At 36.7% G+C, this 20,584-nt stretch overlaps 1 protein-coding gene across 8 annotated transcripts in view; it reads left to right on the top strand.

Moving 5' to 3' along the window:
* Neo1 (neogenin 1) overlaps positions 1-20,584 on the top strand; it is a 167,425-nt gene that overhangs the window by 97,730 nt on the left and 49,111 nt on the right. For 5 of the 8 annotated variants that reach the window (XM_005369490.3, XM_005369492.3, XM_026777205.1 and 2 more), the window contains 2 exons: positions 13,275-13,494; positions 17,166-17,320. In XM_005369490.3, the coding sequence (XP_005369547.1) occupies positions 13,275-13,494; positions 17,166-17,320 (375 nt within the window). The remainder of the gene's footprint in view (positions 1-13,274; positions 13,495-17,165; positions 17,321-20,584) is intronic. The other 3 variants (XM_005369494.3, XM_005369493.3, XM_005369491.3) reach the window with 1 other exon arrangement.

Raw genomic sequence — 20,584 nt, 5'->3', positions numbered from 1 at the left:
CCACATTGGAGCACTGGACAGAAATCTCAAGGTCCAAATCAGGAGCAGAAGGAGGGGGAGCATGAGCAAGGAACTCAGGCCCGCGAGGGGTACACCCACACACTGAGTTTGTTTAATGTTTAACATGAATTTCACCTTTGCTAATCATCAGTCATAGATTTTAATACTAGAACTTATGAGACCCAGGTAGCAACTTATAGCCTTGGTGATAATTTTTGGTGTTTGGTAGTTAAATTGATGAAGCCCTGAAAATGGGCTTTCCAGACTCAAAGATGCAGTTGAAAATTTTCAGAGGGCAAACTTAAATTTGAATTTGATACTATTAGTAGTAGAATGTTATGTAGCACAAAGATACTAGGAGGATACTATGTGTAACTTTAATTTAATTGGAAGCTATATTTAAAAGATGCTAAATTATACAACAATGTCATAATTGGCAGAATATCATTTGAGTCTGAAAGGTATTACTGACAATCTGGATACTTGTGGGTTTGATCTCATACAAGTCAATTCTGGATCATTGTGTTTTTTCATTTTAGATTTAAGAATGTTGGCACTGAGATTATCTCCCTCCTAATTGATACATGCTTATGAAATCACTAGAAATAAGTATAGTTTGAAATGCATTTGAGAAAAATTTTAATATTATCACATTCAATGTTATTATTGCCTCATAAGTACTGTAAAGTTGTCCTGATGCTTTGGGATTTGCACCAGCATTATTATCTGAGTCCCTTTATGCAGGGTGTACCTAAGTATTGTAGATGCCAAATAGTAAAGTAAATATAAAGGCTTTTTATATGGATTCTGGCTTGTGGTGGATTATGGTGGTGGTTTTGATTTTCCCCCTAATTTTTGGTTTCTCCAGCTCATATTCATAAATCTTAGTACATTAAAGTAGTCTTGTAAAAGATCTTACTAGGACTCTTTAAATTCTTTTGCTTTTTATACATAATCTGAAGAGATTTTCTTAAAAAATTGCTAGAATTTGGTTTCTGAAACTGAATCTTAAAAATGCAAATGTTTTTATATGTAACATCTTGAAAATTTGTTATGATTATAATTAATGTAAATTATTAAGTTCATTGAAGCAAAATTGATTTTTCTTTTTTGTTGGTCAAAATGTGTAAGGAATAGAAATCCCTTTATACATTTTTGTCTCATTTTCCCTGGGGTATTGAGATCTTATCTGAGAGACAGCATTTTGGTTTAGAATGGAAAGAAAAAGCTGTCTTTTTCTGGGGCTCACTGCTGAGGTAGGTGCGTCATTAACATCAGACACACCTTTTTAAATGAATCTTTTTAATGTCAGGAAAAAGTCAGATGATTTCCTTGATACTGAAACATCCCTCGAGCACGCAGAATGGGCGGAGTATTTTATTTTATAGCTTCCTTCAATTGTTTTTATAAGTCATTTGTTTAAAACACCAGTTCACTACAAGAGCACACATATAATAATAGTAATAATAACTAAACAGAGTATCACTAGATGATATTTCTACTAGTGGTGAGTTAATTTCTTCAGAGAAAAACCTCTAAATCTGTGAGTTGATCCTTACAATTCTGTTCCCTGCACTGAAACCAAGTACTCAGAATACATAGCTTTGTCTGTGTTGGTGGTTCACATTGTATTTCATTCCAACACAGACTCCTGACTGTTTTGCAGTTGTACTCCCACAACTTCTGTGCTATTATTACACCAGCATTTCTTGCAGGCAGGTCATTATTGCAGATCTAAAGGTTGATGTTTACCTTTCTCCTTTGGTAGCATGGAAAATACCTTCCAGAACCACGAATGCTAGTCAGTAGGGATAAAGGCTCTAGGTATGCACCAGCTTGTCTTCTCTGTTCAATGAATTAATGTAAGTGTTGTATTCAGCAGTAGGGCCTTACTGTCAGTTTGTGGAGAGCAACCACTAGACTTGGGAATAGCTTGGGTTGTTTGAGGGTTTTCATGGGGTGCCATTGGCCAACAATGTGATTAGATATAACCCATTCTCAGCACTGCAAGTTTTATTTGGTGGCAAGAGATGTCTAGTTGGGGCTTTGTCTCCCCCATTATTTGGTCTTTCCTTTTAGGTTTCTTTCATATATGTATATATTTTAAGAGGCTTCTGCTGTGGTATGTTTCTTTATGCCATTCTGCAGAAAGGAATGCCAGTCTCTAGTAGCAAAGCAAAAATGGCTGACATGTTGATTTGACACTTGACAGTGATTTTGTAAAGTAGTGAGAAATCCCTGCCCTCTCTGACAGTAGGCTAGCAGAATTTGCCCCCTTCCCAGATTCCCCATCTCATTGGTTTAAGACTCAAAGTCATGTACATAATTAACAATTAGGGCTTGAAATTGCCCACTTGCTCTGATCATAGGCTCTTGGTTTATGCAGGGCAGAGAGGAGCCTGGTACTTCCTGCTTAATTTAAATTATGTGTAGTATTCACTTTTTATTTTTGTGAGGTCATCCATTTTTGCTTCTATTTAATATTAGTAATTTCTATCTGTGTTATTCTTCTACTTCCTCCCTACAGCCTTGATGCTGGGTACAAGTTTATTTTCTAGTTTGATTTTATTTTCTCTAAAATTTCTCCTTTGATTGTCACTAATTTCCTTTTTTACATAGGCATCCATGCTATAAATTTCTGTAACTTTGGTACTCTTGTTGACTTCATACATGTTTAAGATTATGTCTTCTTGAAAATTTTATAGGCCAGGCGGTGGTGGCACACACCTTTAATCCCAGCACTTGGGAAGCAGAGGCAGGTAGATCTCAGTGAGTTCAAGGCCAGCCAGGACTGTTACATAGAGAAACCCTGTCTCAAAAAAACAAAAATAAAAGAAAGAAAATTTTATAGATTTATTAATATGGAATGCTGTTTTCTATCCCTGGGTAAGCTTCCTTGTTCTGAAGTCTTTTCTTAAAGTTATTATAGCTAATCAGTACATTAATATAATTAAATCTGTGTCCTATTTTTAAAAACTTTTAAAAAATTTTAAAAAATTTAAAATTTTTAAAAATTTTTAAAAAATTTTGTTTTCTAGTGCTAGGGATCAAACCCAGTGCATTGAGCATGTTGAATAAGCACTGTGGTACTGATTGCTGTCCTCTTGTCCAGTGCCAGTTTTGTTTTGATTGATGTTAATGTGAGAAATCATTTGTCCATTTTTATATCATTTTGTGCATGATATATTATCCCAATCCATTTTTACTGTTACTGTTTTAAATATACAGTTACAATTTTAGATCAGTTAAGAATAAAAGTAAGGGCTGGAGAGATGGCTCAGCTGTTAAAGGCTAGGCTCACAACCAAAAATATAAGAGTTCGGTTCCCAGTACCCATGACTGTCTCTCCAGCCACAAAGAAAAAAAAAAAGAATAAAAGTAAACCAGATGTGGTGACATATGCTGGTAATCCCAACACTTGAGAGGCTAAGGCAGGAGGATTGTGAGTTGGAAGGTAGCTTTGGCTATATAATAAGATCTGTCTCAAAAACCAAAGATGGGTTGGAGGGAAGGAGGTTAAAGGTTTGGATTGATTATAAAACTAGTACAACTTGTCACTTGCATGAGCAAAAGGAGAACACACTCTTAGGTGTTTCAAGGATACTTTTCTATCTAATTACTTATTTGTTTTTTTGCATCCTTTATGGAATATCTCCAGTTTTTCTTGTTTCTGCTCATTTGAAAAGTAAACCTCTGACAAATTTAGATATAGGTTTTCTCTGTTCTTTTGTTTCTACCAGTCAACCTCTCCCTCTCTCCCCCTCTCTCTCTCTCTCTGTCCCTTCCCCCTCCCCTCATGAATAGGTAGTATATAAAACTACTGCTCCTGTGTGTGTACTGTAAGAACTGAAGCCTGAACTTGTTAAGTAAACTTATTGAGGCTTACACATCTAGTATATCTGTTGAACTAGGATATGGCTCTCGCCTTTCTGAATTACAGAACAACTACACTAAACACTGTGTAATACTGTAGACATACAGTTCCTGTCCCCAAATTCGTTAAGTTTATGTCCTCATTCATCTTATACATTATCACTTAGATTGTTTTGTTATGCTAAGATGCTCCCCCCCCCTGTCATGATCAAATCCTGTTTGTCAAAGCCTGATTCTAAATGCCATTTTAGCTGCTAGTGCTCTTGGCTTCTACCAGAAAGGAAATCTGATGTCATTAAATGTTTATTTGGCCTACTTTCTGTATTATGCATGGCACGGTCATTTGATGTGCACAATTCCTTTATGTTTTCTGCAAGAAAAGGATTTGTGTCTACTGTTTGTATCACTTATGTCATAGAACTTTGCTGTCATTGCTGAACAGGTACCATCTCAATAAATATCGACAGTCAGTGAGTTCATTTACTTATTATAATTTCTGCCCTTAATTTGTAAGTGTACTCTCTTAAATCAGTTTCCACATCAGAGTTGTTGACTCATTATTAATTGTATGGATTTTGTTTAAATATGATAAAGGATTTTGAACATATCTGTCTTTAATCCTTGGGATTAACTTTTATGAATGTTAAAGACATGGCAAATGATTTTAAAATTAGATAAACCTTCCTGGCACCAATAAGGTTATTTGAATATGCATGAAAATTTTAAAGATGTTTGGGAGTCATTTGCACTATAGACAGTTCGCTATTTCTCTTTCTAGAAGTTAAGTAATATGGATTATAATAGGGAAATGATTTTCAGGCCAAAAGTAGGTGTCAAATTAATCATTGTTTCTGTCATACAAACCTTGGAAAAAAGGGTTTTTTAGTTTTATAAGTCAGTGTATCTTTCATTTTTAAAATTCATCTTAGATTTTTCACAAGCCAATTTGATGTATCTTTCAAATAACACATAACTAGGAATTGTGTGCTATTTCAAATTAGCCTTATTCTAAGCATAGGATCCTTGAAAATTATTATGACTTCTTTTACCTGAAAATAAGAATATTAGAATTAATAAAATTTCCTTACGTGAGCTTTGATGAAAAAATTATTCTTGTACTGACAAGAACTGTGACAATGAAAATGTTAATTCCCAGTCATCATTATTACACAGAATTATTCCTTTGCTTTGATTTTCTTTGCTTCATTATCGTATTTAAAATTTGGAAATAATAATGAATTTTATTTTAAAAAAATCTGTCATTTCTTATGCATCTCACTACCAAGTTGTGAAACTTGTCCAATACACTGAGAAACACTATTGGGAGCACTACATACAGCATGAAGTCATTATAACAACCCCATCCTGTCAGTGGCTCCTAATTTGTCAGTGACAAATTGCTCTCAGGAGCAAATGATATATGGCTTTTCTCTCCTTCCATTACTGTTATTATTTTAAATAAAGTGCTGTGACTAATAGCCTAGTACAGTTGTTTCCCTGGTTGAATGTGGATGCATCTTCTGAATTTCTCTCATCTTTTAGAGTCGTTGTTTTATTGAATTCTAGTTGTTCTCTGCTTCTTAAAAGTTACTGGGTTTTTTCTATTTTGTCTTAATTGCTTCCTTTCAGTTGTTTGCTATAGGGGAAATGAACTATTCTGTCAGTAATTTTAGAATGACATCTCTAACAATTTGGTTGATTTTCTAATGGCACCTGAAAAAACAGCCTACCTCTACTCTGCTGATATTGTGAAGATGCTACTTGATAGATAGATGTTGAGAGAGCGGCGGGGCTGCGTCCCCGGCACCTGGCCACCCACATGGCTTATGCCCTGAAATAATTACATGGAAACTGTATTCTTTTAAACACCGCTTGGCTCATTCGCTCTAGCCTCGTATTGGCTAGCTCTTACACATTGATCTAACCCATTTCTAATAATCTGTGTAGCCCACAAGGTGGCTTACCAGGGAAGATCTTAACCTGCGTCTGTCTGGAGTGGGAGAATCATGGCAACTGCCTGACTCAGCTTCTTTCTCCCAGCGTTCTGTTCTGTCTATTCCGCCTACCTAATTTTCTGTCTTATCAGAGGCCAAGCAGTTTCTTTATTACATAACCAATGAAACAACAGACAGAAAGATGACTCTCCTCCATCAGATAGAATCTGAAATGATAGGGTATCTTTTAAGTTTTGTTAGAATATCATGCCATATATACTATCAGGATGACTCCACTGGCTTTACTCCTAAAGTGGTGGTGGTCTTTAGCCAAACCATTTCTACACTCAATTCAAAGAACTTGGTAGGATTAAAATGTTTCCTGTAGCCATAGAAACTAGCCTGACCTACATTACCTGATCCTACCATTTTTAAGGCAACACATTCATCTCTTTTCTTCCTGATTGGAGCATAATGTAATCATTCTCCTGCTGACACAGCTAGAATTGGTCTTATGGCCACAGTTCCCTGCTATGGTTCCTGTATGAGACCAAATAAATCCTTTCTTCGGTAGTTGCTTTTTACAGGTATTTTTCTCACAGCAACAAGAAAGGTCCCCAATATACTAGGCTCTACAATTTACATTTGATCCTTGTCCTCAACTTAGGTGACTTTATTTGTTGTATTTTGAGACAAGGTCTCCCTGTGTAGATGCCTAGGTTAGTTTGGAACCCATATTCCTCTTGTCTCACTTCCTAAGTTCTGGGATTATAGGCATGTGCTACCATAGCCACTGTTCAACACCCCCCACACACTCCCATGTATATGTGTCTCCTTTTGGTTTGTTATTATCCTCTTTTCTTTTTGTGAAGATAAAAATTGAGCACTAGCATCAAGAAATTAATAACATTTAACCAGCAAAATGTTGGATAATTAAAGTTTTACAATCTTGAATATATTTCCTCTTTCACCTTTTCTTGAAAGATACAAACTATCCTGAAAGCCTATGCTTCTTGTGTTTGTTGTACTTAATTATATGTTGTGGTTATTATCATGATCCAGCAACTTTTATTATGGTATTATTTGAAAGAAATTTTTTTAATTACCTAATAATTTCTGCAGTCTTTTTAAATCACATATGACTATCATAGAGTAGTTAGTTCTGGACTTTCTTCTGCAGTAAACAACCAGAAAACTGGACAAAGAATAAAGTAATTATTTTAAATACTTGAAAGCATGTTAGGATCATGACCACTAAGATTAGGGAAACAAGTGAAGTGAGCCCCATCTATTTTACTGAAATACTCCCTGTTGCCTGGGGTGGGTAATGGCACCCTTACCTATGGAAGCTGGGAGCAGACCACCTAGCAAGGTCAGAGAGCTAGATGGAAGGGTTGGGTTTAGAAAGATAGACTTTATAAAGCAGGCTACTGGAGAAAAACATGCAAGAAAGAAGCTCAGGAGAGTTGTAGGGAGTTCGTTCCTCTTGAGTCTTTTGGATACCATGTTACATTTATGTTTTTTAGGTGGAAGTTTCTATCCTGCCAGCCAGCTCCCAAATAACAACACAGAGACTTATTAATTATAAGTGCTTGACTGATAGCTAATGCTTGTTACTAACTAGCTCTTACAACTTAAGTTAACCCATATTTATTGATTCATGTGCTGCCTTATGGCTTGTTAGCTCATTTTCTACATGACATGCTCCCTCTGTGTCTGACTGGTGACCCTGGCCTTTTTCTTCCTCATACTCTTTTTCCCTGACTTAAAAGTCCCTCCTAACCTCTTCCTGCCTAGCTATTGTCCATTAGCTCTTTACTTAAACCAGTGAGAGCAATACAGCATCACAGTGTAAAAAAAAAAAAAACTATATCATAACAATGATTTGTCTGTCTCTTTCAATTTGACAAATTCTGTAGACTTCTGATCTGTCATATCTTCGACACTTTAGCAAATAAAGTATTTGTCAAATATTTTATATAATGTTCTCTGAATGGACTTATGATTACACCGATGTGACTTTTTTTTCTAAAGAAATGCAAATGAGAAGTGGTCTTGCAGTGCTTTTGTATCGGGGTACATGATATCCATCAGTGCTTGGTGTTTGGTGATTGATGTCAACCTTGATGGTGTAACTGAGGTGTTATCTTCCATCTTAATTCTTTTGTAGTCACCGCAGATCTCCTATGGCTTCCTAAGTATAGATGTTCTGGAAGATTCTGAAGTCTCATAGCTCCTTTACACACTTTCATGTACTTCCTCTTTTCATGTCATCCCTGCTTCCAGATGTACTGATAGTTCCTCAAGATCTATTGATTTGTGACTTGTCAATCTTAGCCTTTAAAGTATTTAGCATTCCAGAATTTCTTCCATTAAATTTACTTTCCTCTTATCTGCCTTATTTCTTAATACATTTTGATTTACTTGAAATACTTTTCTGTTTAATACAAAGAGGAGTTTATGCCATCATGTCTATTATTTAGTAATAAGTTGAGTGTGGCTGTACACGTAGGCAGATGCAGGAGGATCTCTGCGTTCAAGGCCAGCCTTGTCTACAGAGTGAGTTCCAGGACAGCCGGAGCTACACAAAGAAAACCTGTCTTCAAACAAACAAATAAAAAGAGTTCCCAGAAATTTATTTAGCTTACATTCTAATCTAAAACTAAAACTCAAATAACCTTTCAGAAGATTTACCTTCATCATTTTTTAGACTTTCAAATGCATAAAAGTGTCTCTAGGGCTTTCTTTAATTTGTCACAGTAGTTTTCTATGTATAATTCTTATATTTGTATTGAGTTTATTACTAAATGACTTCACTTTTTTGTGCTATTGTGAAAGAAATTTATGATTAGAATTTTTATAAAAAAATAATACAAACCCTTTTTAAATTAATTATGTGTATGGGTATCTTGCTTACATGTATATGTATTTGCTTTGTCATGTTTTGTCTATATGCCTCATGCCCGTAGAAGTCAAAGGAGGGCTTAGATACCTTAGAACTGCTGTTTCAGATGGCTGTAAACCTACATGTGTATGCTGGGAATTGAACATGGGCCCCTTAGGAGAGCAGCCAGTACTTTTAACCACTGAGTAATCTCCTCAGCTCCTGAATTGTTTTCTTAATTTCATATTTATATTACTTGTTTCTCAAATGTAAAAAAATACAAGGTTTTATATCCTCTGACCTTACTAAACTTAGTAAGATGTAGTAGATGTAAGAGGGTTTTTTTCCTTAAGATTTATTTATTTACTATGCACATAGATATTTACTATGCAGGTAGATATTTACTATATCTACCTGCATAATAGAAGAGGGCACCAGATCCCATTATAGATGGTTATAAGCCACCATGGTGTTGCTAGGAATTGAACTCAGAACCTCTGGAAGAGCAGCCAGTGCTCTTGAGCCATCTCTCTAACCAGAGAGTTTTCTATATAGACAGTTACATCATTCATAAATGAAGGTTGTCTTGTATTTTTTTCCCCCACCTGATCCTGGACTGACCTATGATTCCTGCCTCAGCCTTCCAAGTGCTAGGGTTGTGGTCATGAGCCACCACACCCAGCACCTCTATCTCTATATAGACTATTAGCCAAAAATTAGTCTAAAATTATGTCCAAATTCTTCAAGCTCTGAACTGGTAGATCTTGGTGTGGTTTGAGGAATACCTTCAAACTTTGAGTTATTTTTCAAGCTGCCTCAAGTGCTCTTGTTTGTCTCATGACTACACATATGACTTCACTAATTGGAGATACATGGATGGCTTGGACCTTCAGTCTCTGGAGCATATACACATCACTTCAGTCATCCTGGGATGTATAGAGTGCTTATCAAGCTTTCGTAGCACTTTCTTACCTCATGGAATACCATGTTCCATGGTTGTTCATTGCCCCTAAAAGATCACCTCAGGCTAGGAAGTACTAGCTCTTCCTACACACCAGTGAACCCTCTCTGACAATAACAGCAAAACCATTGATTTTCAGTGCCCATTCTGTCCTGCTTGGTCACTTGAACAAAAATGGGATGATAACCCAGACACTGTTTTTACCTTAAATGTTATAGTTTCCATTAACAAATGCTTCTTGGTGTAGGTGGACATTTTGTCCCACCAGCTGCTCCCCAAATAACCATACAGAGACTTAATATTAATTACAAATGCTAGGCCAATAGCTTAAGTTTTTTAACTAGCTCTTATAACGTAACCCATTTCTATTAATCTGTGTGCTGCCCCAAGGCTTGTTCTTCTCATGGTGTCTCCCCAGATTCCTCCTCCTTCTCCCCAACATTCTTTCTACCCCCAAAATTCAGCCTTGCCTTCAGCTATCCAGCTTTTCGTTGACAATGAGAGCAGCACATCTTCACAGTGCACAGAAGGATTATTCCACAGCATTTTAGCTTGTGTTGTGCCTTTGGTCAATTTCAAGTCTGGGCAGTTTCGTCTAGTTTTATCATTGCTGTTGGGGAAGAGATTTTTGTCATCCACCTCCTCAAATCATCTTGTCAGAAGTCAAGAGTCCCCAGTCTTTACTATTTTGCTGTAGATGCTGGTATAAGCTAGTTCTTACTTGAGTCTATATGGTCACATAAGTCTCTTTCCCTCACTTGCTTAGGTAGGACATAGAACCCACATGGGAAGGTGAGCTGCAGTGTGCATAGATTTGTCCTACCTTGATCAGTGAAGGATTGTTTACATTATTACAATAATCTGCTAATGTTTACACTTTGATTAGATGTACATGAAATAAATGTCTCTTTTGAAAATTTAGTTTGCTTATATAATGTTATTTGTTTATGCTTGACTAAAAAGATCAAAAAGTTGAATGAGCTTTTAGAAACATTGGTCTCCATGGAAGCATTCCTGAATTTTCTTCCATTTATTAATTTAGTAATATGAATTTATTGATTATCTAAAGTAGACAGAGGAAGTGAGTGGTTACAAGATGAAACAAGTAGAGATTTTGTTTTTAAGGGGCTTGTAGATTCGTATGAGGTGGTACAATGTGAACATGGGTGGTGTAAATAAGTGCTGTATGATGTTAATGAATTACAGAAATGTGCATGAGAAGATCAGAGGACAACCAAACTTCCCAGTCTAAATGATTTACCCATTACGCCCTTCACCTGCTTTTCCCTGCTTACATTATCTCCCTAGCTGCTTTCATCCCATTCAGTGGGGGAAGTATTGTGCACATTGCCCTCTCAAAGCCAATTATACATGTATTTTCTTGTTTAGCATTCATCTGGTTCCTATTATATGGGACACGGGTAGGGAGTGCTACTGCTCCTGATTTATAGATGAAACTGACACAAAGCAGGCTGACTTGCCACGCTGGCATTATTAGGAAGTGTCTGGGTCACGGTTTAAACATGAATCTTTGAATTCAATCCAAGACACTTCCCACTAGACATTACTGCCTCTTACATGATGGACTAACTCGGCTTTCCAGTCAGTAAATAAGGAGAAAATGGGACTTAGTAAGACAGATAACATTTAAAGTATATTTATATGCTTTAGAAGCAATTGTGTTTAGATTACTCTTTGAACCCTGCAAAGGTTTTTAGTGACTTTTTAAAATAATAATCAGATACATATCTGCAGCTGCCTGTATACATTTCTATATAGGTGACTGTTACCTAAGACAAACCAACTCATCATCTACTCCTCAGTCCCTTGTCTTCATTTATATTTCCTCTTCCACCAGCCCAGTCTGCTAAGCCAGAAACCTGAAAGTTCCTGATTCTTTCCTCTCAGCATCTAAGTCCATTTCTGCCCCACCTCCTAAGCTGCTATTTAATCAAACTGACATAAAAGAAAAGAACTCTGAAAGCTCTGAACGAGAGGCAGACATTTCCTCTGAGGCAATACACTATCAAGGCATGCAGGACATGAACACATTCTCAGTGGCTATTCAAATTTGACTTGCCATATTGATATGTGTCTCATTAAAGTGTGTACTTACAGCTGAAGGAAAACTTTATAATCTTACATTTTGACAGACTAAACTTCTATGGAGGTAGACACAAAAAGGAGAGAGCAGGAAAAAATAAGCAATTTGCCCAAAATTATACAAGTAAGTGGCATACCCAAACTGGAAATAAAGTTTTCAGTCTTCTATTGGCTAAATTCAGAGCCCTTTTAAACTAAAAGTCCAAGTTAGGTTTACTACTCCACTACTTGCTATGGCCCAGGACAGGTGGTTTTAACTCCGGAGTGCCGTTCTCTCTAAGATGAAGGCAATAAGGTAGTACAGATGACAGAATTGTTGTAATCATTTACGGGCCCACATAAAGAGGCAGAATTCCGTACGGAAAGGGCTTAAATACTTCTAGGAGACTGTTCCCTGTTCTACCACTTAATTTAAAACTAGTAAGATAAGAGGGCTTCTCTAGCACACTGGAGGCCCTGGGTTCAATATCCACCAAATGGGTGATTGTGGGAGTAACAAAGTCTACTAATTGTTTTCATCTCTGCCTGTTTTCTATCAGTTTCCTCAGGAAGTGTATAGTAACTTTTTAAAAAAATATGAGACCTTCTCTCAGGCATGGTGGGGTGAGATTAAACTTGCACCTTTTGTCTCTAAAAAAGAAGAGGTTGAGTATAAGGAGTAAAATTTGTAAAATTAGAAAGGAAGATCAAGTTAGCCATGGATGTTTTGTGCCACTGCTTCACCTCTTGCAACCAGTACCTCATATCCACGGCTGTTTTAACCTATATTATGGTGAAGATTCTGCAGAGGATCTTAAGTTACCTATACTATTTTTGTGATCTTAGAATTTTTGTGATGCAGTTTTTATAATGTTATAGTTAAATGGATTGACATGATGACGAATGAAGTATAATTTATCAAGATGAGGAAAGCTGTCACTTCCCTGGATATTGCCAATATGGAGAACGGAGCTTAATATTAAAGTTGAAAGTTTAGCTTTCTAATCTTTCTAGTTCTATATCAAAGTCATACAGCCCTACCCTATCCTCAGACTTTTCCCTTGGGGCATTTGTTGAGTGTAATGAGGATTATCTATACTATAGTCATTGTACATAGATTTCCATATTTTGATAAAGTAGAAGATACTGAGGTCCACCAAACTATGAAAGTTGTATACAAAGTTTGACAGATATTGCATGCTGCTTTCAATATTAAGAAAATCACCTGGGCACTGCTGTGTCCTTTGAGATGTGTTATTTTCAACTGTCACTTCCCTGTACCTTACCCATAACCCTTATCAGATCAGAAAATCTGCTTGTTTTACAGTGATGTGTCTTGAAAAACCCCATTAGTTTGCAGTAGTTGTTCCATGCCTGCATGTTAGCCTTCAGTTTAATGACCTTTTTTATGTTCATTCATTTTATTTTATTTCCCATCGTGGTTTTGTTTATTTTTCTTTTTTGTTTTTGTTTTTCTGTTCTCTTTTTAAAAACCGTCGTGGTTTGCCCTTCATATTCCCCAATGTTTGCACATGACAAGATGTTGCCATCCCAACATTACCTCCCACTTCACTGACCAGTGCCACTACTGACCATCTAGCACCAGCCACAACTGGACCACTGCCTTCAGCTCCTCGGGATGTCGTGGCCTCTCTGGTCTCTACCCGCTTTATCAAATTGACATGGCGTACACCTGCATCAGATCCTCATGGAGACAACCTCACCTACTCTGTGTTCTACACCAAAGAAGGGATTGCTAGGTAAGTGCCTGGATGTTTAGGCCAGTGGACTGCATCTTCTTACACCCTGCCTCGTTATAGCCACCCTGCTTTATCCATACAGGGTTTGTACCAACTTTCAGTCCAGAAAATAAGATTATTGAAATGTGTTTTCCCTAAAGTCATTTGGGTCATTATGTAAACTCCAAGCATACTGAAGTCCTAGTATTTTTTTCCTATATTTCTGAAATAATGAAAGAAAGCAGATAGAGCTCTTTAGGTAGAAGCATTCAGATGCAGCCAGGACTGTGCTGGTATGTTTTGATTTCTGTTTATAGTTCAGGGGTTCAATCCAAATCAAATCAATATGCACGCTAGATAAACTGCCACTGAAACACATCTCTTAACTCTAGAACTTTATCCTTTTCTCATGATTTAGCAGAAAGTGTAGAGATTAAAATAGGTTTAATTTATTAGTCAAATGAATGTAGTTCTGTACCTACAGAATCTCTTTGATGTCACAAGAGTACTTCAGAGTAATTTCTGTAAGAGCATTGTTGGTAAATTTTCCCTGGTATCTCCACCCATCTCAAGAGCTCATATTGTTTACATGAGGGTGTCTAGAATCTCCAGACACTTTATCCACAGTCTGGCTTTATTTTCTGTGTACCTTCATTTTCTTTCTTCTCAATTAAACTCATTTTCTAGTGAAGCCAGTCTACTTATCACTAAAACCTTTGTTCCCAGTCTCCCTGGTCTCCTTCTCCTTTCTTCTTCCCAGCTAAAACTACATGCCTTAATCCTTCTATACATGAAGCCCTCTCAAGACAATCTCTGCCTCGGCACATTACTGTTACTCTCTGTATATATTAAAACCCCTAATATTGACAGTTGACTATAATAATATTTGATCAACCTAAGGTATTTATATTATATTGTTTTCCCACCAAATCATAAACTCTGTGAAAAACCCATTTTACCTGCTGACTGTTGTAGATTCTTTCATTGTGCTCAGCTTGGGGCCCTAATACATCAAGTACAGTTTATTTTTTTATACTGGGGTTTCTGTAATTGTTATATACTTATTGTTTTTATGGCCAGTCTACCAAGCTCAGCAGATGCAGGGCCCAGTGATTTCGCACCATCAGAAGTCTCATTAGCATAATTTTATTTTGATAGATTGGACTGCTTGTTGGATAATGCTTGCTGAAAACAGGATGCTTGAGATTTTACAAAGCTAAGGAAACAGTCCTATTCATAAAAAAGATATACAATATTACTAGTACAATGAACAAGAAAGACATTAAATAAAACAGAGGAAGATTAGAGAGTGGCAAGGGCTGAAAACAAAAGAAAACTGAAAAAGAAAACAGCAAAATATAAGAAATAAAACAACACACACACCCCCAAACAAAACAAAAAAACAAAGCATTCCCCAAGAAAAACCCAAACTCACACCCACAGAGTTGAAGGATGCAGTAGTACTACATGGACTTTAGGGAATTGAGTGTCAAAATAACCCACAGGTGACTTTGGTATTTTACTGCAAATGTCATGTAAGTTTACAAAGGGAAGAAGGCATCTAGTTATTCCTGTGCATAACACACACTATTTCCCCAGCAGGAACTTTGCCTTTTTTAATCCGTCTACCATAGATACATTTTCCAAACAAGTAATTATACTTGGCTTATTGTCTATCACATTCCTCAGGCCTTATCTAAATGCCCACATACAAGTGTTCATTCACTTTTACACTGTATTAGAGCCAGCTTATCTCCATGCCCTTTGTTACCTTTTAGGAAATTTTACAGACCTGATGATGTCATTTAGCAGCTGCAAGTGGGCTAGGTGAGACATTTATAATGACAGATACTAGGGCACAAGAGTGTCTGGTGTGAGGATGAGACCATAAAGCTTGCCTCCTTGACCAGAGCTTTTGGTAGAAATTAGTTTGAGATTAAAAATAAAATGCACATTTGGAACCAGATGTTGAAGTGCCAGTTAGAATCTGGGCATAATCAAATGAGAATGAACCATTTTGGACCCTTGAGCAGTTATGCCCTCTAACTGTATTAACAGTTTGTAGTTATCAGTATTTTGAGAGTACTTTTCAAGGTTATAATAGAAGAAGAAAAAATAAAACCAGAGAGAAAGAAGGTATGTTGATCTAGAGACAAGCAGTTGATAGCTTGGATGAAGATGAGAACAGTGACATAGAGTGGGTGAGGCAAATACCGTAAGTGTATTGAAGAAGATTCTTTAAGAGGCCAACTTTGTTGCTTCAATAAGCTTGATTTCTAAATACAAGCAATGAAGGAATAAAAGAAGTTTAAAAATGGAAAAGAAATCTATTGTGATTATTTTTGTTTTATAATATAAACTATTTAACCTTCTTGAGCTTGTATTTGTCATTCATAGAACGAGAAGAATACATTTTTTTTTTACACAGTATACTAAGAATACGGTGTAAGAATGTAGACATTATAGGCAAATTTCTCTACTTCTGCATTTAAAAACATAACCACCAGATGTCACTATATGCATGGGTCAAAAGTAGTAGTTCTATTGGGTACCTAAATTGTGTGGTCCAGAGTGTCCGTTGCCTGCCTTTCAAAATTTCTATGAAATTTTGTCCTCTTTATTTTTTAAAAAAGCCTCTATTTTAAACAGCAGTTCTTTTCTGGCATTGGCTATTAAATGAATAATTGAGAGTTATTCCTAAGACTAAAAGCATTTTCAAGGTGGATGAAGTATTTGAGCTGTTAGTCTAGTTCCAGAGTTTCATATTATGGATACAAGGCCAAATCAGAGTTGTTATTTTTATGATCCAGGAGCTAATAGTTGTATCTATATTTTAAAATAGTGACTTTTTAATCTTTATATAAGGAAGTGTTTGCCTCTAAGCTTGAATTTACCATATGGACTTCTAAAAAAAGCTTGCCCATGTTGTCTCATTCTTCCATTAAATACCTAAAGAAAGTGGGGTCCAGAAAGAGGTAGTGATTTGATCATAGTCTTTTGGCTGGCAAACAGCCCTACTGTACCTGGAATTCAATTTTCTAGCTTATTATCCAACACTGTCTTAATATAACATAGACTTTTTAAAATAATGATTCTATAGAAATTTGTTCCAGATTTCAGTAATGCCTCTGATTTCTCTCATTACCCCCACCTTTCAGACAACCCTGGCTGTCCTGACACTCAATTTGTAGACCAGGCTGGTCTTGAACTCACTGAGATCCTCCTGCCTTTGTCTCCCAAGTGCTGGGATTAAAGGCGTGCACCACCATAGCCTGGATTCTTTTTTAAAAAAATTATTGAAAATATGATTACCTTGTTTTCATTTTCTCTTTTTTCCCTCCAACTCTTCCCATTATCTCCCCTCCAATTCATGGCCTCTTTGTTATACACACGCACATACACACGCACACACACACACACACACACACACACACACACACACACACACACACACACTGCTGGGTTGTGTGTGTGTGTTTAGCTATAATCAGTGATGCCAGTAATGTTTAATCAAGATCATTCCTGTATTTATGATCTGCTCTTCTGTCTGTACCATATACTGTTCTTCCTGGTAACCCTTTTGAGAATAAGTGAAACTTAATAATTAGAACTTTCACATGATCTAGAAATTGAAACTATCTAAAAATATTTGTATTGACCAGTTTCTTTCAAAACCCCTTCTTTATCCAAAGGGAGCGTGTTGAGAATACCAGTCAGCCAGGAGAGATGCAGGTGACTATTCAAAACTTGATGCCAGCAACTGTGTACATCTTCAAAGTTATGGCTCAAAATAAACATGGTTCTGGAGAGAGTTCAGCTCCTCTACGAGTAGAAACACAGCCTGAAGGTAAGTCTTTCACCTGTCTGTTGGCCACACCTAGAGGGAGACAATTTGGAGTCCTGTCAGCTTTTTGCCTTGCATAATAACTTCAAGCTCCTTCTGAATGTGAAAATGAATTTCTGTCAATCACTAACAAGTAAAAGGACAGTGTATTTCTACTTCCTTTATGTTCGTATTGCACTGATCTTTTACGACTTAGTTTAAAAGTCTTGTAGAACCTGTCTTCAGATCCTTTGTACTCTTTTATCTGTGTGATTCTGAGATACATCATCATTTCATGCTTTCAGTTGCTTTTATTCATATAACCTATTTATGAACAGTTGCTGTAATGTCTAATGTAGTGCTTTGCACAGGAGGTATGTATTTATACTTGTCACCAGCTGGAGTGCCCTATGTTAGCATACCTCACTAGTTAGAACTTCTTGGTGCTCTTACTTTGGATCTGTGTTCTTTTGTGCTCAATAGTGTTACCTCTAATTATATTTCTAAGGCTTTCTGTGACTAAGGCAAATGTCAAGTTTGTTCATATTATAAATGTCCTGTATGCCTTAACTTTGGATTATAAACTATAGGCCTGTATTTGTAAGAAATGTCATAGAGTGTTTTCCCTTCCTGAGATTTTTTGAAGTTTTGCCTCTCACCATAAGCCATGTTTTCCTTAGAATATTCTATAGTTTACTTTTATTGTACCTACACTAGCTTGTCTGTGTTCGTGAACCTAAATAAAAAAGACTTTGTTTTAGTGGAGAACATGTGAGATACATTTGTAGAAACTCCCTATCTGGGAACTCAGAAGAATGGATAAATTTATCAATAATGGAACAGAAATAATTCAGGGATAAAGGAAAGAACTTAAGAGCCTTCAATTTTTAATATTATAGCAAATTACTTAACAAATATTTGAGTACCTCTTATGCCAGGTACTATGAACAATATTGGAGATACAGGAACAGTTAACAAGTAAGATTTGTCCTTAAGGGTAAACAGTAGTAGATTTGCGAAGAGGACTTTGATCACCATAGTATTGGACACTAGGCAAGAAGAGTCTCCAGAGTTGATTTAAGGGGAATGCATTCTCATCTCAGGGTAGGGTGCTAAATTTCACAGTTGACTTTTTTCAGATAAGTGTGGGAATTGTCCATTTGATTTTTAGACTCTATTATCCATCATTAGCTTTTAAGACCAGATACCATACATGAACGATACTGAACTAGAATTCAGAGCAAGGAAGAAGTTGCACAAAAATATAGAAAGGAACCTAGGAAAGATGGAACCTGGGGTTGACCTTAAAGCATTTGACATAGCACAAGCATTCTTGAGGAAGAAAGCTGCATGACCCAAATCCCAGAAATAGGATCAAACAGTTCATGCAAAGTGAATCATGATGAAAATGAAGGAAGGACCACTGGATTTGTTCTGGTGCAGAAGTCTGTCCTGGGGCTGTGAACCTTCTGAAAATGAAAATACCTGTGTGTCTATATATATTCACATTTGCCTTGGAAAGAGTCTATAGCTTTCATGAACATTTCAGACTTTGTGATCAAATTTTGAAAACCTCTGAACTAGAAGTATCATTGCCAAGTTTAGAAGTGGAAGAGACAGCATATGGAAAAGAGACCTTATTATGTACCTAACTGTGTGTCTTTCAGTGTTCGGTAGTTCAGACCTACAAGAATAGTAAGCCTTGACTTCTGTCCAAAGGAATTTACAAATAATACCAGAAACAGGCAGTTAAATACATAATAGTGTGAGGTGCTGCCATGACATGTTGAAGAGCTGTGGTCAAGAAAGAGCAGTTAGGCCAGGTGGTGGTGCACGCCTTTAATTCCAGCAGTCAATTGGCAGAGGGGAGGCAGAGGCAGGCGTATATTTGTGATGTTGAGGCCAGCATAGTCTACAAAGCGAGTTCCAGGACAGCCACCAAGACAGTTAAAAGAGAAACCTGTCTCAAAGAAAAGAGAGAAAGAAAGAGCAGTTAAATGAGGTATAAGCAGGAGGAACAACCAGTTTTGATGAAGCATTTGGAATTTTGATTTTGTTGTCTTGTTTTTCAAGACAGGGTTTCTCTGTGTAGCTTTGGAGTCTGTCCTGGAACTCACTTTATAGACCAGGCTGGCCTCAAACTCACAGAGATCCACCTGCCTCCGCCTCCCCAGTGCTGGGATTAAAGGCCTGTGTCACCACTTCCCAGCTGGCATTTGGAATTTGACAATAGAGACATGTGAAGTAAAGAGGACCTTGCTCCTCCTGAAGGTATGAAGTATATGGAGAGGTCTGAATGTTAAATTAGCTGTCTTTGGGAAGTACTTTGACTATTTAGCTTTATAAGTCAACTTAAGACTTCTGTTTATTATACCACTGTACAGCTGGTTTGAATGAATCATTAGTGCCTTTTTAAGGATCATATTTGCCTGCACTTCATTAATGAGTATATTGAAAGTGATGTCAAGAGAATTGATGAACTATTTTGTTTTCCCCTCTGTTTAGTTAAGTTAGAAGAAAGTTTTCACAGCAACAGAAGTGTGACAAACCCTACCTGTCTATTAATGTTGAACTGTGCTATTAATGTTGAACAAATAGCATGCATGGTTCATGACTAAATAAAGCAACCAACTGTTAAAAGTAACTACATTCAGATCTTTCTTCTTCTGAAGCAAAACACATCTTAAGGCATAGTGCTGCTATTTGAGTAAACCAGTTTGTTTTAACTTATTTCCCCTTCTTTGGCCTTAAATCTAACAGTGTCCATAATGGAGACATTAGTGCTAGAAAACTTAGTTTCAAATACAGGACATCTCCCAAAGTGTAGGCAAGGGCAGCTAGCTAGGATTGGCATACCAGTGGGAAAGAACTCTTAGTCATAAGAAAAGACTATTTTGAAAAGATTAATGTATGAGCCATTGTGGAAATTAGGAGTCCACAGAGGACAGCCACTCCCTTGAAGGTACTTTCCCAGTTTTCTTATTGATCTCCATGAAGTCCTATGTTTTAGACTCAGAAAGTGACCAACTTCTGGCTCCAGCATTATATATTTCCCATCACTTGGAAAGCTTCTTCACCTCAAAACTTATCTATAATGGGAATGATAATACTAATTAATGGTGACTATTACTAAAGCAAATGCTATTCCTTTAACTAGTTTTGTTGCTTTGCTGCTTTTCTTTTGTGCATGTATCCACACATCATTTCTAAACATGGGTCTGACTGTCATGCTCCTGTCCTCTGACTGTTTGGAAAAATCTAAACTCTATAGCAGAACAACAAAGGGTC

This window comes from Microtus ochrogaster, unplaced genomic scaffold (genome assembly GCF_000317375.1).
Source record: "Microtus ochrogaster isolate Prairie Vole_2 unplaced genomic scaffold, MicOch1.0 UNK49, whole genome shotgun sequence".
Taxonomy (NCBI): Eukaryota; Metazoa; Chordata; class Mammalia; order Rodentia; family Cricetidae; genus Microtus; species Microtus ochrogaster.
Note: the sequence above shows the minus strand (reverse complement) of the source record. Positions and strands in the feature narration are given on the sequence as shown.